This window comes from Centrocercus urophasianus, unplaced genomic scaffold, assembly GCF_019232065.1.
Source record: "Centrocercus urophasianus isolate 14NV4802_14NV808 unplaced genomic scaffold, USGS_Curo_1.0 seq_16, whole genome shotgun sequence".
Classification (NCBI taxonomy): domain Eukaryota; kingdom Metazoa; phylum Chordata; class Aves; order Galliformes; family Phasianidae; genus Centrocercus; species Centrocercus urophasianus.
The window spans coordinates 33,970,746-33,984,706 of NW_024884711.1; the positions used below are offsets into that span (position 1 = coordinate 33,970,746).

At 41.1% G+C, this 13,961-nt stretch overlaps 1 protein-coding gene across 8 annotated transcripts in view; it reads right to left on the reverse strand.

The window, feature by feature from the left end:
• EPC1 (enhancer of polycomb homolog 1) overlaps positions 1-13,961 on the reverse strand; it is a 58,813-nt gene that overhangs the window by 3,135 nt on the left and 41,717 nt on the right. For 5 of the 8 annotated variants that reach the window (XM_042816518.1, XM_042816515.1, XM_042816517.1 and 2 more), the window contains 5 exons: positions 12,611-12,787; positions 12,419-12,508; positions 12,185-12,333; positions 10,550-10,902; positions 1-90 (listed from right to left, as the gene is read on the reverse strand). The exon at positions 1-90 is cut by the window's left edge and continues 29 nt beyond it. In XM_042816518.1, the coding sequence (XP_042672452.1) occupies positions 1-90; positions 10,550-10,902; positions 12,185-12,333; positions 12,419-12,508; positions 12,611-12,787 (859 nt within the window). Of the gene's footprint in view, positions 91-8,214; positions 8,314-10,549; positions 10,903-12,184; positions 12,334-12,418; positions 12,509-12,610; positions 12,788-13,961 lie in introns of those variants that run through there. The other 3 variants (XM_042816516.1, XM_042816521.1, XM_042816522.1) reach the window with 3 other exon arrangements.

Consider the following 13,961-nt stretch of genomic DNA (forward strand, 5'->3'; position numbering starts at 1 on the left):
TTGCTTGCTGTTGATGAATTTGTGCAAGCTGCTGTTTCTGCATTAGTGCCAGTTGTTGTTGATGTTGCTGGTATTGTTCGGCTGTAAATGCTGAACAAAATATAAAACGAGAAAATACTATATCAAAATATGTAGGAGTTGTGTATATAAACACATCTATGTTATAGTCCTTCATACATAAATACACCCCAGCAAGTTCCTAAGAGCCCTAACGCACCTTTATGGCAGAAAGGCCATCATCCTTCAGAAGGTTCTTCCGAACTAAGCTTCCCTTTGAGCTGTTTGTTTAAAGCATACAGCCTTGCACTGCTCTGCTGTATTTAGCTCCAGACAGCAAAAGCAGGAGAAGGAAGGAACCCAAAATACAACCAAAACCACACAGAACTCAAATATTAAGCTAAAATTTCACAGGTAGAAATGCAATAAACTGCCACCTTCCATTAAACTAAACTATCTACATTAATAGTAAGGCATGTTTCTATGTAAGAAGGGGGAAAATGTACATAAGGCTATATTTTCAGCCCCCACAGATGCCTGCTTAAAGGGAGCAAGTCAGAAATGTTTTGGTTTTAAGTTTAGCTGAAGACTCTACACTGGCCCAGATTATAACCCCACTACAATTCACATTTTCCTCTAAGATCTTGAAGGACGACCCAGAATTCAGCACAACAAATCACCACCTTTTAACCAGCCAGTCCCCATAAAAGCTATTTCTAGGAACAGCATTGTTAGTACACACTTAGAGGGGATGCCCAATGAAGTCACAAGTGTCATTAGTGTATTGATTAGCTTCATGAAGCGTTAAGAAATTTTGTTTAGGAACTGTGAATTGAGAATAACAAAAGAACACCTGCTTTCAGTTTCAAAGCAAGTCAAATCTGGAATTGAACTCTCCTTTACAAATTCAGCTAATGACACACGTTCAAGATTTCCCTTCAATTTTATCTCTGGATTACAGAGATGCTCCCCACTAAGTGCTACGAGCAGCACTCCCACTCCTAGAATGCATGAGAACTTGTACTTTCAGGAGAGCTCACTACTGTATGGCAACAAACCCCACCACATCTTGTTCACAAGCTGCAATTGCTGCCTGCTCATCTACTCTTTCAGGTCTGCTCACCTTCAGAAAACCTGTTTCTATCAAAACAAAACCATCTCCTGCTTCCAGATACAGGAGCAGAAGTTGTAGCCTACATACAAACCTGAACAACAGGTCAAGAAAAACTGCTAAGAATTGATATCTGAAAACAGACTGCCAAACATGCTTTTCTCCAGCATACTTGTGATTTTGTACAACAAGCTGTACAACACTGTTCCAAATGCCCTTTTTTATGCCCTTGTACTTTAGAGCATCTGCACTTGAAATTCTGAATCCTTATTCAGCTTTTACATTCAGGTGACTACTCCATATTTCAGTAAGGTTCTTCAGCAAGCAGGAATGAAGCACGCTTGTACTGCCTGAAGTGATTCCAGTCAATTCCCCCTACTCCCAGCCACATCTCCTTTTGGCTGCCTTCACTTCTTCACCTTCTGAAGTCACGTTTAGGGGACAGCTTAGCATTAACATCCCTTACCAATTTCCTTATGAAAGGAAGTACCCTGGAATTCACAAACTCAGTATTTGGAGTTGGCTGTTCACAATTAAGTTCTACTGTACATAAAGAAAACCACCACCTGCTAACAGGCTTTTTTTTAATTATCAGGAAACAGAAATTAGAGCAGGAAGCTTTACCACAAAGATCAGCATGGTGAAAGCTAAAGCAGCAGCAGCAGGGGCAGGAACACAGACATGCTGTTTTGATATGGACAGATCATTCGTATTTATCAGTTTGTGGAAACTTAATGCTTTAATAGCCCTACAAGTCCACAAGTGTAGGGTTCATCTGACAACACTCCTGCTACTGAAGGCTCCATGTATTTTACCCCACAGCACGACTGTGCAAACACTACTTAGAAAGTCTGAGTAAGCTTAACTCTCCAACCGGCAAAGAGGAAAATGGAGAAAAAAAAAAAAGGTTCATTTCATCTTTGAATTCAATATTTGCACACACACAAGTGAGATGGATGCTACAGTGACACTTGGGAACTGCCAGTTCCAGGTTTCATGCTTTAGGTGCGTTTCAGACTACAGCTTACAGCCTGCTCCAAACACTCCTTTATTTTGGAAGAAACACAAGAAATGAAGTTCTCCGAGATAAGCTATGTTTGTTTACAACAGCAGTTATTTAGTGCTTAAGTGCTTCTTCAAATTGCTCCCAAAGTGACCTTTCTAAGGCCTGTACTGTGCATCACTGCACTTTGCTAAGCAGCCCACCATCCTGCTGGCTCTTCCCTTCTGCCACACAGAGCAGCTACCCAGGTGTGCAAGTGACCCCACTACAACTGCCACATCCTCATCTGCATCCAACTGCTTCTCTCACTTCTGCTTAAATACCCAGCCCCATAAAGGGCAGCCTGAGGACGCAGTGGAACACCTGTCTGTCATCCCTGACAGCACACCCAGGGGCAATGCTGCATTTTTACAAAGTTAGGACATCCAGCAATGCTTTCTGTGCCGCTGGCACTGAAGGCAAAAACTCACTAAGGCTTTTCATTCACAGCTCTATCAGAGGTTCACCGGGACATTCTGACACATCACCCCAACAGTTTTACCACCTACTGTGCGGACATCACTGAGAACCCAAACCAGATCATTACTTCTGGAGTAGGACAGTACTACAAGCCAGGACAGTGAATTTTACCTTTTTCTGCTAACTCACTACCACTCTTACGAGGTTTCTTCCACTCCTGCTCTTGGTGTACAGTCTGTATTAAGCACTCCAGTTCAAATATAATGTTAACGATGGCAAGGCTTTGTTTCTGAGAACTAGCATTCTCATACAGAAAAATGCTCACACGTACTTCATGTCTAAGTACATCCACCACTTCCCCCTTCCAGATTTGTTTTCTGTAGCACACAGTTGTGGCTGGAATTCAGAAAGGCATTCAGCGAGATCCCCAACACAGCAGTGCGATGGAACCAGGGCTGAGCTGACCATGTGTGCCTACAGGCATAACCCTGAACTCCCCCAGAGTCCTCCACAGGGTTCAGGTGCCCTTTTTTTAAAAGCAATTAAAGTAGAATGCACTGCAGGCCAGAAAAACACAGCTGCTCATTATATGTTGATTGTATTTACTGTACAGAACATTTACTTCTTGCCTGCAAATAGCACAGATCTATTTGCCCAGGTGCCAGACTTGGTATCTGGTTCAGCATCACTATTTCTAGAAGAATGAGTAATTAAAAGTACAGCCTCTTAAGCACTTTTTCCTAGAATTTTATTATCAATTCTCATCTTTCTTCTGTAGGAGAGCCAGGGCACAACTGAAAACCTTTCACTCCTGTCAAAGAATATTGGTGAACAGCAGTAAGTAGACTGAATGTCATTTTCATTTGAAATCCTATGTTGGTCTTTATCTGTCTGCAAAAGGAAAAACAAAGTAGCAGGCAAATAGAGAGCCCACTCCTTCTCTCCACACATCAATTACCAGCCATGCCTCTGCTTACTCAGAGAAGTACTGCTATACAGTTACACGTTCCTGATATTATTTGACACCCCCAGCACTTCAGAAAATTAGTAGAGAGACAGCCAGCTGAACAACAGCAACTGCTGCAATTAAGAGCTTCAAGTAAAAAAGGAACTGAAACATAACATTTGATATTTAAAGATGACAAATTAGAGACTTAAATTATTACTTCAGCAGCCCTAGACAGGAACACAGCATTTACAGAGTCTTCTCACACAGCATTCTGGGGCCACAATATTCATATTTAGGGCATTTTTAGACTGTTTAATACTACAGAATTTATCAAAATAGAGAAAAATGAAACAGTTTCATTCCCTACACAGAATCCAACCAAATCTCAACCAGCAGTGCAGCTAAGAACATTATCAGTTCCTGAAACCTGAACTGTCACAGCTAACAACTGCCCACTCTCCAAGACACCTGGAGTCACTTGCACAAGGAGAGCTGCCCAACTCCTTCCCCAGCCTTCAATTTTGGGAGCCTTTAAGGCACAGCCCCACGCAGAGCAGCACCCAGCTGTGATGGCTGCCAGGAGGCGGCAGCTCCAGTTCTACTCCGAGACAAGGCCACAGGAATGGCTCTCACCCACCTGCCAGCAGCACAGCGTTTGCAACAGGCATCAAATCTCAGTACACTTCTGAGCTGACAGCTGCCAGGATTTTAAGTCACTGCAACACATTACGCTGTTACCTTCTTCATTTAACCGCTCGACACAACGTACACACCTGTTCTACAACAGGGTGAGTGCAACACTTCAGCAACAAACAGAAAATGTATTCTAGTTTACAGATTACTGAAAGGGATCAAAAGAGCACTGAGTCACTTTGGGAATTTCTAGACAGGAACACAAGGAAAGAAATATTACAGTTACTGAGCCTGACTGAACAAATAAATGACTGCTTACAGATTTATTTAATGTCTTCTGAGCAACAGTTACAAACCCTGTCAGTAACTCCAATTTTTCACAGCACACCACTCAATGCTCACTAGCAGTATGTTCTTCTTACCATCATTTAAGTGACTGAGATGCATACTATCTTTCTGGTATGTAATTACAGAGCAATTTCTTTCTCAAATTAAGCCACTGAATATCTTTGCATTGCACAATTCCTTAACATCTCTCCCAAATGCAATGGGATGCTGGTACTCAAGGAGCCCTGTCCTCAAAGCACAGATTCACAGAGATGCTGTCAGCAGTTTCGTACTGCAGCACACAACTACTATCACAATGTTACCCACTTTTACAACAGCACTTAGTGTGCACCAGCTCAAAACCACAGCCTGTGTTTCATTCCTCTGAAATTGCCAGTCCTTCCCAGAAGTGGCTGAAGCCATTTAGGATGGCTCACTGCAGCATCCACGTAAGGAAGAAATCCCAAAGAACTGCCTTGGCTTTCTAACAGCCACAGCCCCACTCCTGACCGCTCCTGCAGTGTTACTGTGAGGTGCTCTGCTTGCTGTTACTCTGCTTCCCTGATGCAGTACCAGAAAATGTATCCTGGAGAGCAGGAGTACATACAAGTACTCCTGGTTCCTCTACTAGCATCCCCCCTTTTTAACCTGAATGGAAGATGCTTTGATTAAACCAGTCAGGAAATGTTTCAAGCCCAGCAAGTATCTGAAGAATCAGATATTCAGAGTCATTAAAAAAAAGCAACAAGTTCATAGCATCAAGTTAAACATCCATTCTTATAAGCACTGAGATCATACTGGGGGAGAAACACCTAACAATCCTTGAAGATGATTCTCTGGCCCTTCAGGCTTAGGTGATGGCCACTAAAAAGGCAGCTGATCAGGTGAAAAGATGCGACACCACATAACCAAGGCTTCCAAATAATGAAGATCTGTAACTACTGAACTGCTGAACTGTGGGGGGGAAGGAGGACAACCCTATTTCCTGTTACAGTATTTTCCCAAGAGAAATACAGAAGAGCACCACATCTCTGCTGTACCAGAGAACAATGAGTTGTTACTGTTACTAATGTGCATGCAAAGCAAGCGTAACACGGTATTAAGTAATCCAGAACATCACATTTTTGTCTTATGAGACATTATCAGGCTTATACTGCCTGCTTAACAGCGTTCTACTGCACAGCAAGTTCTCACCAGTGAATTCAGAAGACTGAAGAAACTTAGAGCCATCAGAGCGATTTAGTGTTTGATGCACCAGGCCCAAAGATGTTTCACTTTCTGAAAAGAAGTTCAAGATTTATTTACTTTAACAAGGCATTAAGACACTACGAGAACATGAATTACTAAGCCTCTGACTATTCCTAACACAGCCTTATATTTCAGCCCAACAGAACTCAGCCTCAAGTTCCTGCTGTCAGAACTCTACAATTCTAGAGCTACAAGTTATAAGCTGGATGCCAGATGTACACATGTACTCCCTACCCAGTGGTAGGAAAACAATCAGAAAACAATGACTAACAAGGGTTTTTACTGCTTGTCATTGAAAGAAAGCCACAAGTGCTTGCTATGCTCTGGAATCTGGCTGCCCACCATCCTAAAAATCAACTTCCCAAGAACGCCATGGGCTACTTGAGGTACATACAGTTCACTCTACGGTCAGTGTGTGACCATTCGTGCATGGAATGCAAAGTCTTAACAATTTACACAAGCCCACAGATCCAACAACTCAGAGCAAGGTCTTATTCCAGCTTACTTCAAGCTGAGCAAGAAAAAGTGGAACAAAGTCTCTGCAAAGAGACAAGTGTGCAAATGTTTCAGTAAGCACCCGTCCTTTCCCCAAGTCACAGCATTTCCAGAGAAGTAGGTTTTCTTCTCACAATTTCCTCCTTCAACTCACTCTAAGGTAGGCTATAAACGCCTCTGCTATTCCCAAAGCACATCTAATTCGGAACTCGTTGTTTGTTCAGTTAGGATCTCAACATCTTGACCACAGAGCAACTAAGGATGTTAATTCCCAGTGGTAACTGAAAGGGGCTATTAAAAGCATCAATGTTTTCTACTGACCAGGATTTCCCTCCCATAAGAAAACAGGTATCTGGAAAAGGGAAAATAATAAAGCAGACAGCAGTGCAGAAACTACTGCAAATACAAGAGCTAAATAAATATGTGAATAGCCAGCGATGGCATAAAAGCAACAAAAAAAATGCAACAGGTCCTACTGCTCTGGAATGAGGAACTGCCAAAGAGACTGAGAGTTCCCTCCAGCCTCCTTCTGGGAAAGAGGCACCTTAGCTGGAGGTAGGAGGCAGCAGGGCACAGGAAGGGCAGCAGTTACCCTTCCCAAGAACACTATAAGCACTAAACTACCAAAAACTAGCAGTGACCCATCCAGCATCGTTACAGAACTGGAGACAGGAATGCTACAAACACTTGGGAAACGAAAGCATAGCTCACCATCCCACTAAGCCCTTCAGTGTGCACAGGACAACTTGCTTTTTTTCTTTTGCACATCTTAACTTGCTTCTGAAAAGCATCAAAGCTTACTGGGATAAATACCTTATGAAATTCCCACATACAAAATGATTGAATACCAACAAACAACTTGTAGCAAATAATTTGCATTTCCACTTTGTAAGAAAGGGAAGGCAAGGTAAACTATTCTGGATTCCTTAATGATATTCTGTATGTCTGTAGGTTTGCACGTAAAGTACCATCTCTAATACCAGAGGTAACTAAGAATTTTCAGGAAGTCTTCTGCCAAAACACTCAGGCTTCCTCTCAAACAAAGTACCAAGAATTAAGCAGAGACTAACCAGACTTGCAGACCTCTCCAGAGAGACCCAACTTCCCCCTGTGAAGAAGGCAGAAAAGAACAGAACGCATCACAGAAGCCTGGTCTTAACGCAGAGTCTCTCATCTTTGCTAGTAACAGGTGTCTCTGGTATGCCCACTAAACACAAGGCTGGGATAGAACCATCTACACAGTACAGTTACAAGGGTCTCAAACCTGAGATTACCAGATGAGACACTCAAATAGTGAAGGCAGTCATTAATAACAAGCCTGCAGGAGGAAGTCTCCAGAATTCGACACAGTGTGAAGGCCTGTGAACCACCTTCTTGCCACTTGCCTGGCTACCTGGATCGATCTCAACAAGGAAAATGAGCTCTGGCACACACATACTTCAGATGAACATTCTTGGCTACTGCATACTCCAAATTATTAAGATATGCAAGAGCACATCTTAAGGATTATAATCTGGACACACAGACTCATCAATAATGGCTCCTTAAGTATTTTTGTTCGTTTTATTCAGAGTGAGTAGTTCTGCCCACTGAAAAACAGTCAGTCCTCCACCAGAATCAGGTTTTTACACTCTTGCCTGCTTTTTACTTGTGCCCTTGGTAATATATGCCTGAAAATCCTTGAATCAGCTTCTCTTGTTAGAAGGTAAAAACGCATCTTTTCTAGTTCTTCAGCAAGATGAGAAGGGGCCACCTCTCTTCAAAGGTGATGCTACTTTTCGTGGCTACTTGATCCTGCTGCTGAAGTCTAACCTTCCACATAAGGCAAGCGTAGTACAAGCCATGCTTCTACATAACTTGTGAGAGGTATAAGACATCCCTTTTTCAGCTGACACAGAAAATCTCATGGTAACAACTCCATCTTCCATACTTTTTTTTTTTTTTTTTTTTTTTTTTTTTAAAATGCTGAGCAGTTTGACAACCAGTATCAGAACAGCTCCTGCTTCTTCAGGTGCAAAAATCATCACGAATCACCTCCTGGCTCTTTGAGGAAATCTCTCTCCAGGTCTTCAGGACAAAAACCAAAGCCTCCTGTAGCCAGAGAAGAATGGCATGTCACAGCACAGCTCTTAGGACTTGAGACACTATCACAGCTTCTTGCCTGTGCTGCCCACATATGACAGACCTGTCTATAAATGGCTGTGGAAGACTCTGTTTGACATCAGCATGTCTGGACTGTTCCAGGTGGGAAACGCTCCATTTCTTTAAGCCTCTTTGATATGGAACTGGAAAAAGCACATCACATGATGGAGCACAGCAACGTGGCCACCTCTGCTAAGTGCTACAGAATCTTACCCAAAGGTAAGCAATTTGGCTGGACTGCAACTCAGAGCAGCAGCAGAACACTAGTAAATAGAATGGCACCAAGGTGAACTGCTGTATGCTGGTTTCCAACTCCTAATCCTAGATAACCATCATCACACCACATATACACAGAAGAATCATAGCTATAGGAATCCAATTAAGATTGTGAGTAATTCCAAGAACACAATCTACCCACCACACTGCTAACAGATGACTATCCAGAGATTATGGGAACTTGTTTGAAGTACTCAGATACTCCAGAATTTAAAGCTCCCAGAATTTGCTTATTTTACACCGATAAACACATCTATAGAATTCCAGGTACAAATGAACACAATATGCCAGGCACTCATACATGCTTCAATACACAATCGTGTAATTAAATTTGGTACAGAATTCATCACCATAAATAACTCCACTTCCTTACCTCCAGTTAGGAGGTATTCCAACCATCTTTTTAAGGAAAACATTCTTAAAGAATCTTTTATATGTACTCATATATACACCGACACATGTTTTGAACTCAAGTTGCTCATTTCTGTTAAGTCTCATTTCGAGGCACCGCCTATCAATATTTCAGAGACTACTTACAGAGAATAAACTATCCATTGCACAGGTATGTTCTTTTGCATTAGGCAGATGACACTCCAGTTCTAGACATGGTTTACTGATATGAAACCTCATTTGAGAGAAGGGCCCGAATTCAAACACTAAAAGCCACACTTAGATTACAACCCCCAGCTTTGGACCTAACACATTTTCCTGCAAGAGTCATGAAAGAAGGGGTGGAGGGTGGTGCTGGGGATAAGGACCCACTCTAGGACAGCGTGGAGAGGAAGCATGAAAGAAGGGAGCTGAATAAAGCCATTCAATCATTCTGAAAACAGGGAACAATTTTCAGGAAAAACAAGGGGGTGCAAGGAATTAAGATGAGAAAATGGACAAAATATACTGGTGAACAGGAGGATTAATCAGATACCAGAATACCTTTCAGCAAGTCCCCAACACATCCCACAATCCAGGAAGTTGAGTATATGCACCTATACCCACCTCACCTCTATGTTTCCCAGCTTTTTTTTTGTTTGTTTTCAAAACTGTAGCTTGAAAGGGAAAATATGATTTTAATCTTTAAAAAAATTGCAGTAGAACACTTGCAAAACTATATGGGTTTGTCTTTTTTTTTTTTTTTTTTAAAAAAAAAAAGCAACAACAAAAAAGAAATCCACTTTAGTTCCCTTTCTATAAAAAGGTGAGACCAAAACTCAAGTTCCCTAGGTCGCATGCTAACCACATAAGCACCAGCGTCTTGCTGTGATGAGCCCAATACAGAGATGCTATCTAACAGTATTTCAGTTCCATCGCAGCAATTTCCATCGAGTCTCCTGACAGTCAGTTCCTCAGTTCTGTAACTCGGGTTCTACGAAAGCCACCTGGCACGTGCTGGTGGGATATACAGGGGATGAGTCCCAGAGCTCTGCCAAGCATGTGCGCACATGCACAGCACGGATGGCAGTAGATGGGGTTATTTTTTGGACAGCAGATGGTATTTAGTTTTATCATGTCCAGTTCAGGATTTATAAGCAAACTGGGAGTTTAAATGCAAACATTTCAGCCAAAGCACCACATTTCAAAAAAATTTAGAACATAATCTTTGTATCAATATTTAAATCAAAGTATCTTTAATTTTCAAAGTTTAGATACCCCAGGTTAACTTCAACCCCATACAAAACTGTTTCTAAACCACCACCTTTCTAAAACCTTAACTGTATCTGCTAAGGCAGTCTGCGTAAATTTGAGATGTGTTACACTACTGTTGGCAATAACTAAGGATAAGCATTCTGTGCAGCAAAGATAAAAGATAGGCTGCTATCATCAAAATAAAGTATGCACGACCTAACCACATTCAGGATTCTCCGAGCCAAGTTCAGTATTTCTAAAAGCAAGTTTGTCAAAGTAAACATACCAAAATGTGCTGAACCACTGCTACTTTTACTTTGTATAGAGGTACTGCATGTCTGGGTCCCAGGTTGTGCTGTGCCTGTTCGATTTACACCCCTGTACAGTTTCCTACAGGAGAGTTCGTCATTGTCACTGTCATGTAGGGATGGTGTCCGAGGCCTAAAGTGCCGCCATCTACATGATTTGATATTGACTAGTATCTGACTGAGGTCTTTCGAGAAAGATTTGTCCGAGGTATTTGTTTCTGAGGTATTGGCAAATTGACTGATTGAAGAGTGTTGTGATGAGGAAAGCATTTCCAAATCCAGCTGATGAAATGTATTATCGTAGTCCGAATGCGCTCTGTCCAGCAGCACCCTAAAAGAAAACAATGCAGAATTACACATGGCAAATACCAAAGGAAAACACCAAGAAGTCACCAGCTTGTCACGTGTGCTTGGGGTAAAGTAGAAGAAACCACAAAGTTGCTCCAGAACACACAGATTTTGGAAACAGGCACAGGAAGTATGACTATATCATTAGTGCTTTACAGGAAGTAGTACGTTTAGGTTTCTTATTCTAGCTTTTGCTGTATAAATAACTGATGTACACCATGGCGGAGCTACTGCGGCACCGCAACGTCAGTTGCAGAAGTCTTCCAACAGGTTCAAACATTCCTGGAGTACAATAAAAATGGACACTGAAATGCTTAAGTAACTAAGTGCCCTCTTACAGCAAATTCCATGTAAATGCTTTACTAACACATCAGCACACCTACCATCACTGCACAAAGAACCGAAAGTGTCAGATCCCAATCAAAATGCCACTATGAGCCTGCAGCTCCTAACGTCACCTGCTAACACACTAAGAGATTCTAAGCAAATCTGAATGCCAAATCACAAATTTCTCCCAATTATGATAAAAAAAGAAGACATGAAAGCTGAGTTCAAGATACACATTGTTTACAGAAGCACACTTAAGACACTAAGTGACATATAATTGTTTTTTAACCATTACAGTAGGTCAAAAGTAAAATGCTTGAATTAACAGACTTGAATTCATTAAGGTTTTTGGTAACATTCAGAACTTAACCGTTATTTTCACTTCTAAAAATTCCTTCCAAAATTCTCCTCTATAGCAGGACTGAACTAAGAAAAACATTTTCATCAAACATCTATTATTTCAACTTCCAAACACAGTACACTGTCTTAAACTACGCCACTCACTTCAACATGAAACAACTACATTTGTTTTCACCTCAGAACTGAGCACTGCTGACAATAAACAAAGTTGAGAAACTTTTCAGCAAGCAATGTTAAAGCAGCGTCTGCTACAAAAATGGAGACACTGATCTGCTGAAGCCATCAAATGGAAGCATTTAAAATATCAACTTCTGTAATATTGAGGGTTGTTCTTTTTTTCTTTTTTGTTTGCGTTGTGCATTTTATCTTTGCTCATTTCAGAGATGACTTTTATATATATAAATAAATACATAAACTTTTATATGTAAATAAATGTATAAATTTATACATATATACATATATACATATACATATATATATACATATACATATACATATACATATACATATACATATACATATATATATATATAAACTTAAAACCAAAAAAATAATCACAACCATTACACATCACTCACCTTCCTCCACGGCCGACCCGCCTTCGTGCAAACCCAATACACCTCTGGGGTACTGTCAGAGTGGTTAAGCAGTATCTGTAACGCACATCTCCTAGTCTTCCCTCTTTAGGGCTACTCCATGGCCAGTTGCCAGGTTGGTCTAAATGAGGCTTAAAATAATCACAAACAATTAAACACACAAGTTTTCCCATCAACAACGTTCTGTCTTATTGTACACAAGGAAATTCTACTTACAGCATAGTACTGACAGCCTGCTTTCCTACGGAAGGCAAAAGGACCATCGGGATCGTTTTCTTCCTCAGCCTCTGAAGAACCAGACAAAACCTGCAAAATGCAAGCAGGGTGGGCGAGTGCAGGTATTAGTAAGCGTGAGAGTTTTATTACTATTCCTTCCCTAACAGGAAGGGAGAATTCTAGAGATCCTACCTGGGAAAGGGGTTCTTCATCCGAGCTAGGGAAATCATACTGATTCAAATCTTTAGCATTAAAGACTGGCAGTGCAGCAGGACTCGTCTGTTGAGGAGTAGCAGCAGCAGATGAAGGTAAGACTTTTGGCTTCTTCTCATACTTTCTTTTGGGCCGAATAACATCGGATTTATCCTGCTGAAAGGAAAAGCCGCAGCAAATTTTTTACACACATCATTTTATTAGACTACAAAAGTAGCTCTGCAAAACTACTATGTAAGCAAACTAAACATTAACATCTTCACGCTAGCATCGTAATAGCTACAGAAGCAGACCTTTCAAGAATATTTGTACTTCACTTCAAAAAACTGAAATGTTTAATACATAAAGTGGAAGCACTGTTTGCCCTGTAGCCATCCCAATAGAACACCAGTCAAAGTGAATACACTGCTCTGGGGAAGCAGACCAACATGTACACAGCAGTGCTGTTAGGCTGATGTTCGTAGGCGTTTATGCAGTGACAGGGAAATCAAGAACCAAATAATGCTTTAAAAGGCAGAAGTGACCTCCTCGAAGATACCCAGAATCTCTGAACACAAAAATTAAACTCATTTCCCCATGCAGCTTCAAATGCATTTTCTAAGTTTCTGACAAACGTGCCTCCTCCAAGCTCTGAGACACCGCACCAACCCAGCATCACTCATAGATGAGTTCACTCCAGCAATCTCAAATACAGTGTCCTGCTATCAGTGGAAGCACTGACTGACTCAAGGTATCCTGTCAGATCCCAAACAGTTCTTGGATATTCCTGAGATACAAGAAATCTGTGCACAATTCAAATGTACTTCAGCTTTTCTGCTATTATGTCATGTATTTAACATGCTAAGCTGTTGGCACTGTAGATACGTTTTGTATGGCAAAAGCCAGCAGGACGCAGAAAACACTGGTCACTATTCACTAATTGATACTTAGTACAAAACCAGAGTAGTATGTTTAGGCTGCAGCTAGACTTGATGATCTTTAAGGTCTCTTCCAACCTGAGCAATTCTATGAATCTATGAAACACAGAAATACAGCGTAGTAGGAATATCAGTGGCTCACATCAAAATACATACACTGAGTCAAGCATGCCTCTGGATTAAAATAGCTACATGAATTCACAACAGACCAAGGGTTTTATCTTATCAGTCCTATCTTTACTGAGTATCTGGGCAACAAATACAACTCTGTTCAGAACACCCTAACTTCAGGGACATTAACTGATTAAAACATCAGTATCAACCAGTGCAAAAGTTTAACAGAACTGTAAATATCCTTCTGTCTGTAGTTCATCTGAATTCCTTCTGTTTTCGTCCTGAGGAACTCCATTAGT